General features: G+C 45.3%; 1 protein-coding gene across 2 annotated transcripts in view; it reads left to right on the top strand.

The window, feature by feature from the left end:
- PPP1R21 (protein phosphatase 1 regulatory subunit 21) overlaps positions 1–18,411 on the top strand; it is an 81,151-nt gene that overhangs the window by 14,031 nt on the left and 48,709 nt on the right. For both annotated transcript variants that reach the window (XM_045010122.1, XM_045010123.1), the window contains exons 2-4: positions 7,093–7,161; positions 7,625–7,771; positions 16,118–16,219. In XM_045010122.1, the coding sequence (XP_044866057.1) occupies positions 7,093–7,161; positions 7,625–7,771; positions 16,118–16,219 (318 nt within the window). The remainder of the gene's footprint in view (positions 1–7,092; positions 7,162–7,624; positions 7,772–16,117; positions 16,220–18,411) is intronic.

Below are 18,411 nucleotides of genomic sequence, written 5' to 3'. Positions count from 1 at the left end.
ATAACAAAGCTAAATGATGAAGTGCTAAGAGTAATTCAGGGAATCCCAGCAGCAGATAAGACAAATTTGTGAACTTTGATGAGACTTTATGCAATCAGATACACCGATCAGGGATTCTTTGTTTCCGAGGGTATATGTAAAATGTTTCACTGAATTAAGTCTCCTGCAGCACTTCAGTAGGTTACATTAGACTGAGCAGCTGCAGTGACTAGGCATTGCCTGTGCCTTTAAGAAAAGCCATTGGGATGCCTGTGCTTGTAAGAACCCAGCCCTGGGAAGCCCATGCTAACAGGTACTGTCTGTGGGAGGCGAAATAAAGCCCGCCCCCCCCGCCCCATTTTTTGCAAACACTGGTGTCTCAGTCCACCAGGGTAACTGTTACCCCCTGTGCTGGGGTTTTGCCCTCTGGCAGCGCCTCACCTCTAGGCTTAACCCTGGCTCCTTCTCTCTCCCCATCCCTGATTTTCCCCTTCAGCCCCTATCCTAACCCTACCTGCAGCTGCTTGACCCCCCTTACCAGTCAATTTCCGCCCCCTGCTCAGACCTTGGCTACCCGTCTCCTCCGATTTGCCCCCTTTGCCCCTTTTAAAAAGCAGTCTGCAGACTCCTATGCCAAGTAAGAGTAGGGTGAAGGCCAGTGGCTTCAGCAGATGTTACTGAGCATACTCAGTGCACCCTAAGTAGCAAATTCCTAAAGATAGCCATTTCTCACACTACACCATTGCTGTTGTAAAGTGCTGATCTGAAAGTGCTATGCGAGAGCTCCATATTAGATTGTCACATTTTCTAGTATTGATACTGCGGCTTGTGCTCCATCACTGGCCCACTTATCTTCTTGGCCCTTCCTGATGCCTTGGAGCATGAGGGAAAGTAACACTTCAGTCAGAGATTGAAAAATGTATTGCTGTGATATGGATGTTTCTTGTTTAGCATCTATGAGTTTGCCTTCCTTGAAGGAGAGGAAAAGCTTTAGAGGGCTGGGAAGACACTGTCCCTGTTTTCTCAATTCCTACAATTTCTTAAAGGGCTGACCTGCTTTCAGGAGAGAGAAGCTAGGGAGACTTGCCTGCAGCAGAAGGGAATGGTAGAGCAAAGCCCAGGCTGCTGATTATCAATGGCAATGAAACTGGTTGTAGCACTCCTTGCTTCTCCGTTCCCCACCCATTCACCTGTCATAGGTATTTATTTGATGGGGGTGTGCTTGTCTTCAATTCCTCCCCCCCATATTTACCCCTGGTTGGATGGACTGAGGGTTTGCTTCCTTTCTGCTCAGGCTGGCAGTGGTGGGCGTTCACCACTAGCATTTGTTCTTCCCCGCCTTTTTGAAGTACTTTGGAGGTAACTTTACTTGATCCCACATCTACTCCAAGGTGGATATAGGGTACCCTTAGTGTTTTCTTCTGTCTTACAGCTGCCCAAGTGGCTACTCCCTGTTACCTCTTTTCACCTTCTCACTGCCATTGTTGCTGCTAACCTGAAGGAACTCTAGGGAGCTCTTTTAGACATCCTAGGGGGGAATGGTACTCATTTTCTAAGTGCATGCTGATCCTCCAGTTAGATGAAAAATCCCGTATTGGATTAACAACACTGAGCCTCCATTCTGTTTAAGAAAGGACAATCAGGGGGAAAGTGAATGCTGCAGTTCACGTGCAGGTTCTGAGAACATCTATATAGGAAGAGGCAGTGCTCAGATATTGTACTTCTTAGCAATAGAAGCTTTTGGCAACATATTCTGACCAGGTTTGATGGTTTGTCCCTAGATTCTATTGCTACTGTCCTCCTGAAAGTACACAGCTTTAGTGGCTGCTGTCAGCAACCATGAGCTGCAAAGAGTCTAAAACAGTCACAGACAATGTTCCCTCTAATTTTTTACATCCACGTGCGGAATTAATTTTATGTGCACAATATTGAGGTGATGGGTGGCAGGGTGGGGATGGGAGGAAGAGGGTTGGGTGCAGGAGGTGAGGGCTCTGGCTAGGGGTGAAGGTTCTGGGGTGGGGCTGGAGATGAGGAATTCGGGGTGCAGGAGGGGGCAGAGGATTGGAGTGTAGGCTCTGAGGTGAGGCGAGGGATGAGGGGTTTGAGGTTTAGGCTGTTCTGGGGCTGTGGTGGGGAGAGAGGACTTCCCCCATCACTCTCTCACTGCAGCAGCTTGGGGCCGGGGGAGGGGCACCTCTCCCTGGCAGCTACGGTGGACCTGGGCTGGGGGACCTAAATAGCCTGCTGCGTGGCCACACACCTTATAGGGAACTTATTTCCTTACGAAGCTCTGTTCCAGAAGTGCTGCAAGCTGAAGTTAGCATCAGAATTGTACCCCTTGCAGAGGGATTTTAGTCTTATCACCTTCCACTGCTGTCCTATTGTATCTTAGAAATTAAAAATTGCTCAAGGAGATATTGTAGGGAATTTTGCTACTTTGAGCCTCAATTTTTTAGGTTCTAGTTTGTTTTGTGAAAGAACCTGATGAGCTGAATGTCAAAAAAAAGGAGGGGAACAAAACATTCCAGCTACACTGGAGTGGTTATGACTAGAGTAGGGTGAAAGTTTTTTGGTTTTGGAGTAATAGTTTATTTGCAAAAAACATGCAGTATTGGGTCAACAGAAACTATTCAGCAAATTTGTGTCAAATTTCCAAATAGTTTTGGCCTTTTTTTTTCTTTGAGACTTAAATACCAGTCATAAAATGACGGTAGGAGAAGGAGGTGCCCTCCTTTATAACCTTTCTAACCTTACCAGGCCCAGTGACTATTCATTGCCATTCATAGTGGCAATTCATAGAAAGTTACTGCTTGCAGCATTCTGTACAGGCCAGTGTTCCTGAAGATGTGTGCATCATGCATCTTCCCGGACGACCCTGCGTTTCACTGATATCAATGCAGGGTCATCCAGGAAGATGCATGATGCACACATCTTCAGGAACACTGGCCTGTACAGAATGCTGCCAGCAGTAACTTGCTTTCCAGACCAGAAGATTCTAATAGGGGGCGGGGTGTTGAAAGGTCCATAGCAATCCTGGGAGACCCAGTGTACCCCTTACTCCCATGGTTCATGAAGCCTTATATGGGAAACCTGGACAGAAGCAAGGAGTGATTCAACAATAGGCTGAGCAGGTGCTGGATGACCATAGAATGTGCCATTGGCAGATTAAAAGCAAGGGTGCATCTTCTGCATATGTGTGGCTTCAGACTGGTTACCTATGCTGCTCACCTGTGTGCTGCTTTGGTCCCTGTACAAGTGATTGCAGATTGGCACAGGAAACTTTCCTACAATGAGGGAAGGAACAAAGCACCTCTCGCCAACAAACCTTCAGCATAGGATTGGCGAGTACCTCCAGAAAAGTTTCCTAGAGATTTCTCTGGAGGATTCCTGTGAAATCTCGGTGTGCATTAACACATTGTTCTACAGGGCCCCCACTGTGTAGCTGCATAGGAGAATGTGAAGCATACCCAAACACAGCTAGTTTTGTACATGTCTATTCCTTCTGCTAGAATATACAAAAAGGACAGCTCTACCTCATATAACCAAGCAGCATGAACTGAAAAAGAACATTTACTGGAGCTCTCCTCTCCTGCATCATGCACTCCAGAGATGAACTGCTGGAATTGGCTAGAACCCACTAGAGTAGAAAAGATGTCTTGACTCGCCATGCCACCAGACGACCCTGCCGTGTGCTCCACGTCATCCTCCAACTCGATCTTCTCATCCACGACTTTGTCCTCTGTGTTGAGACCACTGTCTCCAGCCCCACCGAAGTATCTACGGGGCTCTTGGCAGTGAAGGTGGGTTCGCCACGGAGGATGGCATTCAGCTACTTATAGAAGTGGCAGGTCTTTGATGCAGCACCAGAGCGACGGTCTGACTCGCTTGCCTTCTGCTCCTTTATCTCAACTCCTTTAACTCAGTTCCTCTATCTTTGCACGGCACTGGTGTGTGTCCTATTCGTAGCCCTTACCCAACATGCCATGAGAAATATGACCATAGATACTGAAGTTCCTATGCCTGGAGCGGAGCTGAAACTGCACAGCCTCCTCTCCCTACAGTGCCAGCAGATCCAACAACTCAGGTGTGTTCCAAGCAGGAGAGCATTTGCTGTGTGGAGCTCCTGTGATCAGCTGGGAAGATATGAGCTGTCCACACTAAGCAAACAGGAAGTGGATTTTCAAAAATTCCCAGGTCTTTTAAGGGGGAGGGGTGGATGCCTATGTACCTGGATGCAGGGTAGTGGAGTTCAAACCACTGACCAAAACCGTCAGATGAGCATTGTGGGACACCTCTTAGAGGCCATTTACAGTGACCTAACCAAGCACAGTGTCTACACTGACACTTTGTCAATACGACTTCGCCACAAAAAGCTCTACGCCTCTTGTCAAGGTGGTTTTATTTAGTGGACAAAGCAGGAGAGTTTTTTTGTTGGTGGAAGGAGCTTTGTAGTTTGTACACCTCGAAGCAGCACCGATTTAGCCCGTAATGAAGACAAGCTCCAGAATATCCAATAGACCAGTGGCTAGGGTATTGCCTGAAAATGTCAGAGACTCAAGTTCCAATCCATTCTCCACATCTGGCAGAAGAGGGAATTGAATGCACAGTTCCCACATCCCAGGTGAGTGCCCTAATCACTGGGCGAAAGATTATAAAGAGACTACTATCTACAGCTGTTTTGTGACTCTAGTGACCAATTAAAAATGCTGGAGATAACATTTTGGGTAGAACATTTTAATTCAAGCAGAAATGGATTTCTTCAATTCACTAAATTTTTTTTGTAGCTTTCAGAATTGGTTCAACTCAAACCGAATTATTTGCCGAGCACTGTGAGGGGAAATAGGCTTTGGCTTTCTGGATTAATTCTACTCAAATGACTTTATGCTTGGGAAACCAATGGTCTGTTGCTTGTCCTGATTTGAAACTTTAGGAAGAGAAATACAAGCTCTTGTCACTTGGGTATTTTCTAAACAAAGCTCAAGCTCATTAGCGTAAAGCTAATAGATGAAATGAGCTTGATTTCTGGTGTCTATGAAATATGATTCTCCCTTCTTAGTTTGGTGTCTGTCTATTTTGAAACTTCTGTATATTACTCCTGGGGCAATTTTGCGCTAACTTCTGTCTACAGCTACCTAGGCTTCTCTAACTTCAGAATGTATAAGGCCAGAACACTCCAGTAGATCATCTAATTTGGGCTCCAATATATCACAGCTCCTTAAATTTCACCAGGTTACCCCTGTATTGAGCCCTATAACTTATATTTGACTAAAGCACAGCTTCTATCAGCTGGCAGCAGACCCTAGTGGATCATATGCCAGTTAAGGATAGTAGACATGCTCCCTGTGCCAGTAGCTGTGAGAAGGGAGGCATAGGAACCTGTTATATTGGCCCTACACCTGCTGGGACTCCCTGTCCTTGGGAAGTTCCCAGTAGGCAACTTGCAGGTGGCTTCCCCTCCCTTTTGGCCCCCTACGCAATTCAAAGGGAGCATAATAGGCCCACAGTATTACTTGTTGTCTCTTGATCTTTTGAAATGTTCGGCTGTCAGACAAAAGTTTAGACATCAGTATTGCTTTACGTGAATTCACCCGCTTTGTGCTTTGGCCAGTGGCATTCCCCAGTGCAGTGCAAACTATTTTAATTGTGCTGGACTCAGCCACGTCAAATTAATACAAACTATTGGTGAAGAAACCTGAATCAGAGCCATTATCAAGGAATGGGAAGATGGAACGATCAATGCCTTTATTATTAATGCTCTAGCGGTGATACTCTGAAAAGTGAATAGAAGAATGTCATTTTGGAGCTCCATCTTTGTCTCAATGGCTCAAACTAGCCAAAATCATAGTAAAAAGATGGGAGTTTTTTGGCAGTCTGCAAACTCATCCTGAGATGTTAATTCAAGCTGTGTTCTCTCTGGCTTGTGACACTGGTAATGAAGCATAAGTTTTGTAATCAGAATGTAGTTAACAATTCTGTGGAAACATGAGGCGGCATAGAATCCTGCTGACTCTGTTAGCTGTGTTGGTTCTGTAGTGTGAACAAAAATAAGAAGTATCAGAGGGGTAGCCGTGTTAGTCTGGATCTGTAAAAAGCAACAGAGTCCTGTGTCACCTTATAGACTAACAGAGTATTGGCGCATAAGCTTTTGTGGGTGAATACTCATTTTGTCAGTAATAAAAGGCGCAAATCTATGTCTAATCAAACTGAATACAGATAAATCTCACCCTTAGAGATGCTTCAGTAAGTTTTTTCCTCAGACTGGACACCTTCCAGGCCTGGGCACAATTCTTTCCCCTGGTATAGCTCTTGTTCCAGCTCAGGTGGTAGCTAGGGGATTCTTCATGATGGCTCCTTTCCCATCTTTGTTCTGTTCCACCCCTTTATATATCTTTTGCATAAGGCGGGAATCTTTTGTCGCTCTCTGGGTTTCCACCCCCTTCTTCTCAATGAAAAGACACCTGGTTAAAGATGGATTTCAGTTCAGGTGACATGATCACATGTCACTATAAGACACAGGAAGACTTACAAGTAAAACAGAGCCATCCACAGACAATTGTCCTGGTTAATGGGAGCCATCAAGATTCCGAACCACCATTAATGGCCCACACTTTGCATAAATTACAATAGGCCCTCAGAGTTATATTTTATATTTCTAGTTTCAGATACAAGAGTGATAATTTATACAAATAGGATGACCACCACACTCAGTAGATTATAAGCTTTGCAATGATACCTTACAAGAGACCTTTTGCATGAAGCATATTCCAGTTGCATTATATTCATACTCATCAGCATACTTTCATAAAATCATATAGAGTGCAACATCACAGTATATTTCTTGTTTAAGAACAGTTTGGTTGAGAGTGAAGTTCATAGAAGGTAAAATGACTTGTTTTCCAAAATCTAAAACAATGGAATTGGGTTATGCTGGTCTTATACTTTTTTCAATATTACTACAACAGTATATCTGTAACAGAACTAATACGGCCTGATTAAAAATGCACATATTTCCTATTTTCCTAAACAAAGATATGTACTCTTGCAGGTTGTTAATGAATACTTTGAGTGTTTGTTGATTCCTGGCTGGATTAATAATTTGCACCTTGTTTTCAGCTTCGAGCTCAGAATCAGGTGCTGAAAAAAGGTGTCGTGGATGAGCAAGCAAATTCTGCTTCTCTGAAGGTACAAGTTAAAAAGTCTTCTATTTAATTGCACTCTTGTCAAACTGTATGATCAGATGGTGAAGTTTTGCAGATCTGCTTTGTGGTTAAGTGGATGTAGCTAATTGTAACAAAGGATTGATTCAGTAAGAATTTCCCATCTGCAACTATTCTGTTCCTGATGCGGTATGGTGGGCATTTACAATACAGTCACCAGGAAGTGTTCATCTGACTGTGTAAAAGGAAGAATTACGCACTCGCAGCATGCTTTGTGTAGACTTAAGGAATCTAAACTCTTTTGCTAAAAACAATCCATATGTGCGTTTAGGTTGTCTACAAATGAACAAAGCCATTTGTGTTGAATTTTTTTAGATTTTGTATAATTACTATTATTCCTTTGTGATTTTTTTTTAATATTAGTCACTTTTTTTATAATGCTTGTGCTGAAATTGTAGTGGATTGATGAAACTTTTATGCTAATTAAGGAACAACTGAAGATGAAGGACCAATCATTGAGAAAACTGCAACAAGAAATGGACAGTTTGACATTTCGAAATCAACAGCTTGCAAAGAGGGTGGAACTGCTTCAGGATGAACTTGCTTTCAGTGAAGCCAAGGGCAAGAAGAACAAGGTAGGCTTCAAATTAAAACAATTTACTTAAAGAAAAATGTCCTGGCTTTCCATCACTGGTCTTGTTTTTATCAGCATCTTAGTAAGAGACATAAAACAATGTCCTTCACTTCTTCTTTTCTGCATTTCTATCCCCATGTATATTTTTGTGCCATATATACTGTATGGAAACTTTCTAGCAGTAACAAATTGGTAGAGCATTGCTTCACCACTTGATAGTATCTAATAATAAAGAAATTTAATTTAAAATAAATGAACATACGTTGTAAAACAAGCAATAGGGAATGCCCCGAATTTAGTGTGTATACAATACAAACCTAATGTTTAACTATATAAACTTAGACTTTTGTCTATCGACTTGTACCACACACTTTTGTGGTCCCTTCTAACCCCGTGATTCTATGCAAATCTGTAAACTGTGTGGACTGGGGTAGGCAACCTATGGCACGTGTGCTGCCAGCTGATTTTTCAGTGGCACTCACTGCCCAGGTCCTGGCCGCCAGTCCAGGGGCCTCTGCATTTTAATTTAATTTCAAATGAAGCTTCTTAAACATTTTAAAAACCTTATTTACTTTACATACAACAATAGTTTAGTTATATGTTATAGACATAGAAAGAGACCTTCTAAAAACGTTAAAATGTATTACTGGCACGCAAAACCTTAAATCAGAGTGAATAAATGAAGACTTGGCACACCACTTCTGAAAGGTTGCCGACCCCTGGTGTAGACCATGGTTTCCTATGATTTGATGAGTAGGAATATAGGAATTTATACTGGATCAAACTGAGTCCATCTGGTCCAGTATCCTGTCTTTGACAGTGGCCAATACCAGATGCTTCAGAAAAAAGTGTAAGAACCCTGAAATAGATACATGGCGTGGGAATCTGCCCCCTCTGCAGATTAAATTTCTGACTGGTTTTTAGTAGATTTACTTAATCCCTGAAGCATGAGGTAAATATCCTTTCCAAAATTTTAATCATCAATTGATAATTCTGTATGGGAATCAAGAATATTCAAGTTGATATCTTGAGTTGATACAGTTTACTTAGAATTATGTAAGGTGTATGAATATTTAATTTTTCCCCCTCCAGTGTGCATTAGTGTACATTTATCAACACTGAATTTCACTTACTTATTTCCTTTCCACATCTTTAATAAGTATATTAAACAACATGGAACCTAGTACAGAACCTTGAGTCACCCCACTCTGAATCTTTTGCATGACAACTGACCTTTTATTCCTATTTATATCTTTCTGTCTCCTAGCCAGTTTGATTGAAAACAGTACTTTGACTCTCACCCCATGACTATTTAGATTCTTTGGTAGCCTCTTCTGCCAGGATGAACTGACTTAAATCATCTGTTTTGTATTTGTACTTTTTTTAGTTTATTTTTAAACAAAAGTTAATTCTCATTAGTTGGTAACCATTAAAACATGTTGATTTGCACCTGAGTATAGCCTTTTCACTAAATTTAGTGAATTCTTTTTACTAAACAGGATACACTATATTATGCAAATTTATTTAAGCAATTGTATAGCTTAATTTAACTTATTCAGAGTGTTAACAGTTACATTTTTTTAAATGGTGAATGATGCATTTCTTATTTACTAGATGATTCTTGTTTGACTCGGGACTTGTGTCAAAGCCTGTTTGGATGAAAATTCAGATTCAATTACAAATGCACAAAACCAGCGTTTTAATTTTTGTATTGAATAAAACTTCTTAAGTGCTGAAAACATAAGAATTTTTTAAAAACATGCTTTGCATTTAAAATTAACCTTTTTAAACAAAGGAAATATCTGTAGCTAATGAATTGAAGTGATTGTTTCTGGTCAACATGTTCTTCAAGATTTTACAGATTGTAGAGCTCACCCTCTCACAAGATTGAAAGAGTAAAACAAGCTTTTCTGCTTTTTCAACTGATTTCTTAACGCTGACTGAACTAGTCATTTGAGCTGAACTAGTTAAATAAACTCAAATGAAGAAAATATTTTCTCTGCACTTGCAGAAGAGGCTATTTCAAAAGTTGGTTTAGCAAATCAACAAACTCTGTTTCCAGGTGCGTAGCCCACCAGTTTAGTGGTTGACTTCTGGTAACAATTCACAGCAAACATTGCTTAGTATTTTTTTTTGTATTTAATTTACATAATCTTAATACATTATAATAAATTTAGGCTTTACCTTATGCTATCAGTTTTAAAAAACATTGATTTTTATCCACCCTGTGTTGTATGGAACCTCGTCAAAGGCCTTTTAAAGTCTAAATGAACTACATCAGCTAGTTTTCCTTCATCTATTACTTTATTGACACCTTCAGTGAAGTCTAAAAGTTTAGTGAGACATGATTTTTCCTTTGCTAAGACCATATTGCTTAGACCTATCATACCATAATCTTCCAGATGTTCTGTTCTGCTTATAATTATCATTTCAACCAATTGGTCAGGTACATATGTAAGGCTTTACTGGCCTCTAGTTCCTCAGATCACTCCAAGAGCCTTTTAAAAATATAGGTACAACCTTTCCTATCCTCCAGTCCTCTGGAACAGTGGCTGTTTAATAGGAGCTTAGCCATTTCATCCTTAAGTGCCGCCTTATCTTTTGGATGTATACAATCTATGCCTGTTGGCTTATCACCTTTCACATTATTATTTTGCTGCAGTACCACCTCTTCTGAAACCTGAATTTCTGAGAGTAGCTGATCTTCGTTATGAGAAAAGAGCAGGTCTGGGGTAGGTGTTTTCTCAGTGGTGAAATCTGATACAGAGAAATCACTTAGCTTCTCATTAGTGTGCTTATCGTCCATAATTGCTCCATTTAGCTCCGGTGATTCAACACACACACCCATTCTTTCACAAGCTTTATGTTTCTGATATACTTAAATCTGTTTTTACATCTTTTGTTATTTGTTCCTCAAAATACATTTTGGCCCTTCTAATTTCCCTTTTACTTATTGCCAGCTGTGATTTATGGCTTCCATCAGTTCAGACTTCCAAATTTTGAAGGATTGCAGTTTGCTTCTAATAGCCTCTCAGACCTTACCATTTACATTGCCTTCGAGGTTCCCATTTTGTTCAACAACCGGAATGTATTATGACACTCCATTATTGTTTAGTTAAGTAGCATCCATACCACTTCTTAAGGTTTTTACTTCCCTTACTTTTAAAGCCATTTTGACTAACTATATTTTATTGAAATCTTCCTTTCAAAGTTCAGTGTCATTGTCACTTTTTGGTAACCTGCCTGCCCCAGGATATAGCATTTAATTGTGTTGTAGGCCTGGTCTACACTATAATTTTAGGTCTAATTTAGCAGCATTACCTCGATTTAATCCTGCACCCGTCCACACGATGAAGCCCTTTTTTCGACTTAAAGGGCTCTTAAATTCAATTTCTTTACTTCACTTCTGAGGGGATTAGCGCTGAAATCGGCCTTGCCTGGTCGAATTTGGAGTAGTGTGGACTTCTATAAATTCGACAGTATTGGTCTCCGGGAGCTATCCCAGAGTGCTCCATTGTGACTGCTCTGGACAGCGCTCGCAACTCAGATGCACTGGCCAGGTAGACAGGTAAAGTCCCGCAAACTTTTGAATTTCATTTCCTGCTTGGCCAGCGTTGTGAGCTGATCAGCACAGGTGACTATGCAGAGCTCATCAGCAGAGGTGACAATGAAGTCCCAGAATAGCAAAAGAGCTCCAGCATGGACTGAAGGGGAGGTATGGGACCTGATCGCTGTATGGGGAGACGAATCCAGTAAATGAAATGCCAAAGCATTTGAAAAAGTCTCCAAGGGCATGAAAGACAGAGGCTATAACAGGGACTCGCAGCAGTGCTGCATGAAAATTAAGGAGCTCAGGCAAGCCTACCAAAAAAACAGAGAGGCAAATGATCGCTCCGGGTCACAGCCCCAAACATGCAGCTTCTGTGATGAGCTGCATGCCATTCTAGGGGGTGCAGCCACCAGTACCCCAACCCTGTGCTTTGACTCCGTTAGTGGAGTAGGACGCAACACAGAAGTGGGTTTTGGGGACGAGGAAGATAGCTCACAGCAAGGGAGCGGAGAAACAGGTTTCCCCAACAGCCAGGATCTGTTTCTCACCCTGGACCTGGAGCCAGTAACTCCTGAACCCATCCAAGGTGGGCTCCTGGACCCTGTAGGCAGAGAAGGGACCTCTGGTGAGTGTATCTTTGTAAATATTAGACATGGTTTAAAAGCAAGCGTGTTTGATTAATTTGCCCTGGCATTTGTGGCCAGTACAGCTACTGGAAAAGTCTGTTAACGTGTCTGGGGATGGAGCAGAAATCCTCCAGGGACATCTCCATAAAGCTCTGCTGGATGTACTCCAAAAGCCTTTGCAAAAGGTTTCTGGGGAGGGCAGCCTTATTCCGTCCTCCATGGTAGGACACTTTACCAGGCCAGTAGCACATAGTCAGGAATCATTGCAGAACAAAGTATTGCAGCATATGGTCCCGGTGTTTGCTGGCATTTAAACAACATCCGTTCTTTCTCTCTGTGTTATCCTCAGGAGAGTGATATCATTCATGGTCACCTGGTGGAAATAGGGTGGTTTTATTAAGCGGACATTCAGCGGACATTCAGAGGTGCCCGTTCCTGCTGGGCTGTTTGCCTGTGGCTGAACAGAAATGTTCCCCACTGTTAGCTATGTGGTGGGGGGAGGGGTGAATCCATCACAATGCAACCTTGTAATGAAAGCACATGTGCTATGTAATATTAATAGCAAGGTTTACCGTGAAAGTTTACCTGTTGTTCTATAAAATTTGTCTTTTTAACTTCCACTCTCCCTTTTTTTTTTCCTCCACCAGCTGCATATGTTTCTCCTTCCCAGAAGCTAGCAAAGATTAGAAGGTGATAAAAATGCACTCGGGATGAAATGTTCTCTGAGCTCATGCTGTCCTCCCACACTGACAGAGCACAGCAGAATGTGTGGAGGCAGACAGTGTCAGAGTACAGGAAAGCGCAATATGAACACGAGGAGAGGTGGCGGGCTAAAGAGAGTAAGTGGCGGGCTGAAGGTGATAGGTGGTGACAGAAGGCAGGAGTCAATGCTCAGGCTGTTGGAGCATCAAACTCATATGCTCCAGCGTATGGTTGAGCTGCAGGAAAGGCAGTAGGAGCACAGACCGCCACTACAGCCCCTGTGTAACCAACCGTCCTCCCCAAGTTCCATAGCCTCCTCACCCAGATGCCCACGAACGTGGTGTGGGGGCCTCCGGCCACCCAGCCACTCTACCCCAGAGGATTGCCCAAGCAACAGAAGGCTGGCCTTCAATAAGTTTTAAAGTGCAGTGTGGCCTTGTCCTTCCTTCCTCCCCCACCCCTCCTGGGCTACCTTGGCAGTTATCCCTCTCTTTGTGTGATGAATTAATAAAGGATGCATGAATGTGAAGCAACAATGACTTTATTGCCTCTGCAAGCGGTGATTGAAGTGGGGAGAGGAGGGTGGTTAGCTTACAGGGAAGCAGAATGAACCAAGCAGGGGGTTCATCAAGGAGAAACAAACAGAACTTTCACACCATAGCCTGGCCAGTCATGGAAACTGGTTTTCAAAGCTTCTCTGATGCGCACCACACCCTCCTGGACTCTTCTAACCACCCTGGTGTCTGGCTGCATGTAATCAGCAGACAGGCGATTTTCCTCAACCTCCCACCCTGCCATAAATGTCTCCCCCTTACTCTCTCAGATTTTGTGGAGTGCACAGCAAGCAGTAATAACGATGGGAGTATTGGTTTCTCTGAGGTCTGTCTGAGTCAGTAAACAGCGCCAATGCACTTTTAAACGTCCAAATGCACATTCTACCACCATTCTGCACTTGCTTAGCCTACAGCTGAACAACTCCTGATTACTGTCCAGAGTGCCTGTGTATGGCTTCATGAGCCATGCCATTAAAGGGTAGGCTGGGTCCTCAAGAATAACTATAAGCATTTCAACATCCCCAATGGTTATTTTCTGGTCTGGGAAGAAAGTCCCTTCCTGCAGCTTTTGAAACAGACCAGAGTTCCTGAAGATGCTGCATCATGTACCTTTCCCGGCCATCCCACGTTGATGTTGGTGAAACGTCCCTTGTGATCCACCAGTGCTTGCAGCACCATTGAAAAGTACCCCTTTCGGTTTATGTACCTGCTGGCTTGGTGCTCCGGTGCCGGGATATGGGTTCCGTCTATCGCCCCACCACAGTTAGGGAATCCCATTGCAGCAAAGCCATCCACTATGGCATGCACATTTCCCACAGTCACTACCCTTGATAGCAGCAGCTCTTTGATTGCGTTGGCTACTTGGATCACAGCAGCCCCCACAGTAGATTTGCCGACTCCAAATTGATGCCCAACTGACAGGTAGCTTGTCTGGCGTTGCAAGCTTCCAGAGGGCTATTGCCACTCACTTCTCAGCTGTGAGGGCTGCTCTCGTCTTGGTATTCTGGCACTTCAGGGCAGGGGAAAGCAAGTCACAAAGTTCCATGAAAGTGTCCTTACGCATGTGAAAGTTTTGCAGCCACTGGGAATCATCCCAGACCCGCAAAACTATGCAGTTCCACCAGTCTGTGCTTGTTTCCTGGACCCAGAATCGGCATTCCAGGGCATGAACCTGCCCCATTAACACCATGATGTGCACATTGTCTATGTCCTCATCACTCTTGTCACCACGCTGCCGTCGCCTCCTCGCCTGGTTTCGCTTTTGCAGGTTCTGGTTCTGCATATACTGCAGGATAATTTGCCTGGTGTTTACATTGCTCATAATTGCCGTAGTGATCTGAGCGGGCTCCATGTTCCCAGTGCTATGGCATCTGCGCTGAAAAAGGCGCGAAACGATTGTCTGCCATTGCTCTGACGGAAAGAGGGGCGACTGATGACATGGCTTACAGGGAATTAAAATCAACAAAAGGGGTGGCTTTGCATCAAGGAGAAACACAAACAACTGTCACACATAATGGCCCCCTCAAGGATTGAACTCAAAAGTATGGGTTTAGCAGGCCGTTGATTTCATGGAGGGAGGGGGGAACAAATGAATACAAAACAAATCTGGTCTGTTTCTTGTTTTGATCCACTCCATCTATCTTATACATCTTAGGCTGGCAGCAGACGGTGCAGTACGACTGCTAGCCATCATCATCTCCTGGGTGCTCGGCAGAAGATGCTGCATTACGATTGCTAACCATAGTCATCTCCTGGGTGCTTGCCGGAAGATGGTGCAGTACAACTGGGGAATGACCTGGCTGAGCCACTCCCATGTCTGCCCAGGCGCCCCTGACCGACCTCACCAAGGTTGGCTAAAAGAGCACCCAGGAGTACGACGGCTACCAGTCATAATGCACTGTCTGCTGCCAAAAGGCAATGAGCTGCTACTCTGTAGCAATGCAGTCCCACGTCTGCCAGCACCCAGGAGACGTACGGTGATGGTGAGCTGAGCGGGCTCCATGCTTGCTGTGGTATGGCGTCTGCACAGGTAACTCAGGAAAAAAGGCACGAAACAATTGTCTGCCGTTGCTTTCACGGAGGGAGAGAGGGAGGGAGGCAGAGGGGGGCCTGACGACATACCCAGAACCACCTGCAACACTGTTTTTGCCCCATCAGGCATTGGGATCTCAACCCAGAATTCCAATGGGCGGCGGAGACTGCGGGAACTGTGGGATAGCTACCTACAGTGCAATGCTCCGGAAGTCGACGCTAGCCTCGGTACTGTGAACGCAGTCCGCCGAGTTAATGTACTTAGAGCATTTTGTGTGGGGACACACGCAATCGACTGTATAAAAACGATTTATAAGGAACTGACTTCTATAAATTCTAATTTTGTAGTGTAGACATACCCATAGTCACTGTTACTCAATAGCTGAGCTACTGTCACTATTTGGATTAGCTTCTGTGTCAAGAGTAGCCTCTCCTTGTCTGCTCTAGTTATTCCAAGAAGCAATCATTTAGTGTTAAGAAACTATTACTTGAAACTTTGTCCAAGTATGCCATTTCACCAGATTAGGCCTATACAGGTTTACAAATGTTGTGACTGAATTTTTTGAGTAATGACTAACTCGTTGTCTTCTAACGTGTACAAATAACATATTTAATGCAATTTGTGCATGCAGTTGTAATTGTCCAGGCTCAGAGATCTGGTGCTGTCTTTGAACTTGTGTTTTAATACAAGTGATATATGTAGGTTGTAAGAAATGTTTGGAATAACTGTATTTTAGGGAGGTTAATCATAGTCTGTGCTTCTATTACTGTGGAAATGTGACTAGACCCAATTTTAAGCTGTGTAAAGTATGCTTACATATTGGGAATGGGTGCCCTGTAAATCTGCATGCAATACATGGAAATACTTTTTTAATTTTTATCAGAAAAGTGGAGACTCTTCATCTCAGTTGAGTCAAGAGCAGAAGAGTGTCTTTGATGAAGATCTTCAAAAGAAGATAGAGGAGAATGAACGATTACATATACAAGTGAGTAATTCTCAAAGAATTTCTCTTCTGAGGTTTGAAAGCTGGTTATATGTGAACTGCAATGGAGAAAATTAGTAGTAAAGCATCCAAAAACCACTCTGGTAGCTCAGATCTCAGACGTGGCTTGTGAGAATAGTGGATTAAATTGATGTTTTTTAATGATCCTTTGAAGCCTCAGACCACACTAACTGGCACTGCTGTGCATGTGTTTAAATTCACTTTGAATTGCAAAATGTCAGAAAAACTTAATTTCTGTGTCAGTTTATTTTATTCCTGGGGTAATTCTGCGCCACTGTGCAATGCAGAATTTTATAGAAATTAATGTTTTTTGCACAGATTCTGCACCCCCCCCCCCAAATGGGCTGCAGTGCTGTTGGCCACCAATAGGGGCCACTGGACCTGGCAGAGCCCAGGTCACACATAGAAGACACTGAGGGTGGGGGTGGGGGGTGAGAGGGAAGAGTAGAGTGTTCCTAGCAGCTGCAGTTCGTCACATGCTCTGAGGGAAAGAGACCGAGGTGCGCACTGCAGGAACAGGGCCGCCCAGAGGGGGGGGCAAAGGGGGCAATTTGCCCCGGGCTCCGCAGGGGCCCCCAAGAGAACAGCTGAGGCTCCCGCCTTCGCCCCTCTCCTGGAGCCCTAGCGCATCAAGTGGCGTCCTCAGACAGCGCCGCAGCGTGTCTCCGCCGGGGCCCCTGAGCCCCGCCCCGCTCAGAGCCGCGTGGTGAGGGGGCGGGGCTGGGAGCTCCAGGCTGAGCTCAGCTCCCTCCGCTCGGCGTGGAGCTCACAGCCCCGCCCCCTCACCACGCGGCTCTGAGCGGGACGGAGCTCAGGCCCTGCTGGAGCTCCCAGCCCCGCCCCCTCACCACGCGGTTCAGGCCCCGCCAGAGACACGCTGCGGCTGTCGGGCGAGGTGCTGAGACTCCGGGTGAGGAGGGAGCCGGGGGTAAGAGGCTGGGGCCGGGGGGGGGTTGGCTAAGGGGCAGGGAGTCCTGGGGACAGTCAGGGCACAGGGAGGGGGCAGAGGTTGGGGAAGCGGTCAGGGGGCAGGGAATGGGGGGTTTGGATTGTGGGTGTTCTGGGGGGGGGTGGATAGGGTCAGGGCCGCCCAGAGGGGGCGGGGCAAGAGGGCGCAGGAGCTTCTTCGCTCCTGGTCTTCGCCGGCGGGAGCGGAAGGACCCCCCAGTGGCGAATTACCGCTGAAGCGGGACCCGCCGCCGACGTGTTGCCCGGTCTTCGGCAGTAATTCGGCAGCGGGGGGCCCTTCTGTTCCGGGACCCGCCGCCGAAGTGCCCTGAAGACCCGCGGCAGGGACCCCCCCGCCGCCGCCGAATTACCGCCGAAGACCGGGCTGCACTTCGGCGGCGGGTCCCACTTCAGCGGTAATTCAGCGGCGGGGGACTCCCGCCGCGGGTCTTCGGGGCACTTCGGCGGCGGGTCCCGGAACGGAAGGGCCCCCCGCCACCGCCGAAGACCCCAGGCCCCCGGAATGCTCTGGGCGGCCCTGTGCAGGAAACTCCATACAAGCCTGGGACTGAGCATCAGACTATTTCTCCCTCGGGATCCCTGGGCTAGGGGTAGTTGGGGGGAGGAGAGTGGGTGTCTGGGCTCTGGGGGGTAGGGAGGCTCGTGTGTGGGCTGTGGAGGGCCACAGCTGGGATCTGGGTGGGAGAGGGGTTGTGGTTGTCTGTCCCCCTGGCTGGGCTCGGGGGGGGGGGGGGGCAACATACAAACAGGAACTGGGTTGTCAGTAGGGGTTTCTTTAACTTTCTACTCCTGGGGGGATTTTTGTCTCTCTGTATTGTCACAGACATACAGTAACTCCTCGCTTAACATTGTAGTTATGTTCCTGAAAAATGCAAATTTAAGTGAATCCAATTTCCCTGTAAGAATTAATATAAATGGGGGGTGGGCGGGGAGTTCGGGTAGGTTCCAGGGAAATTTTTTTCACCAGACAAGACTGTATATTTTTTACATATATCATGACAAAGCTCTGTCCTTGTCTCAGTGGGTCCCACACTTCCTGGCGGATTTCACTAGCCTCAGAGGCTCACTCTGACCCTCCACATAGCCCTTCACTCTCTAGAGGCAAGGGTCACAGCCTACTGAGCCATTTTCATCATAAGCCAGCAAGGGAGGTGAGGAGAAGCAACCTGCCCTCGCACAGTCTCTGTTGTCTCCCAGTCTTAGTG

Source organism: Mauremys mutica, chromosome 3 (genome assembly GCF_020497125.1).
Source record: "Mauremys mutica isolate MM-2020 ecotype Southern chromosome 3, ASM2049712v1, whole genome shotgun sequence".
NCBI classification, from domain to species: domain Eukaryota; kingdom Metazoa; phylum Chordata; order Testudines; family Geoemydidae; genus Mauremys; species Mauremys mutica.
The sequence above is the reverse complement of the archived record's forward strand: the minus strand, read 5'-3'. Positions and strand labels throughout refer to the sequence as shown.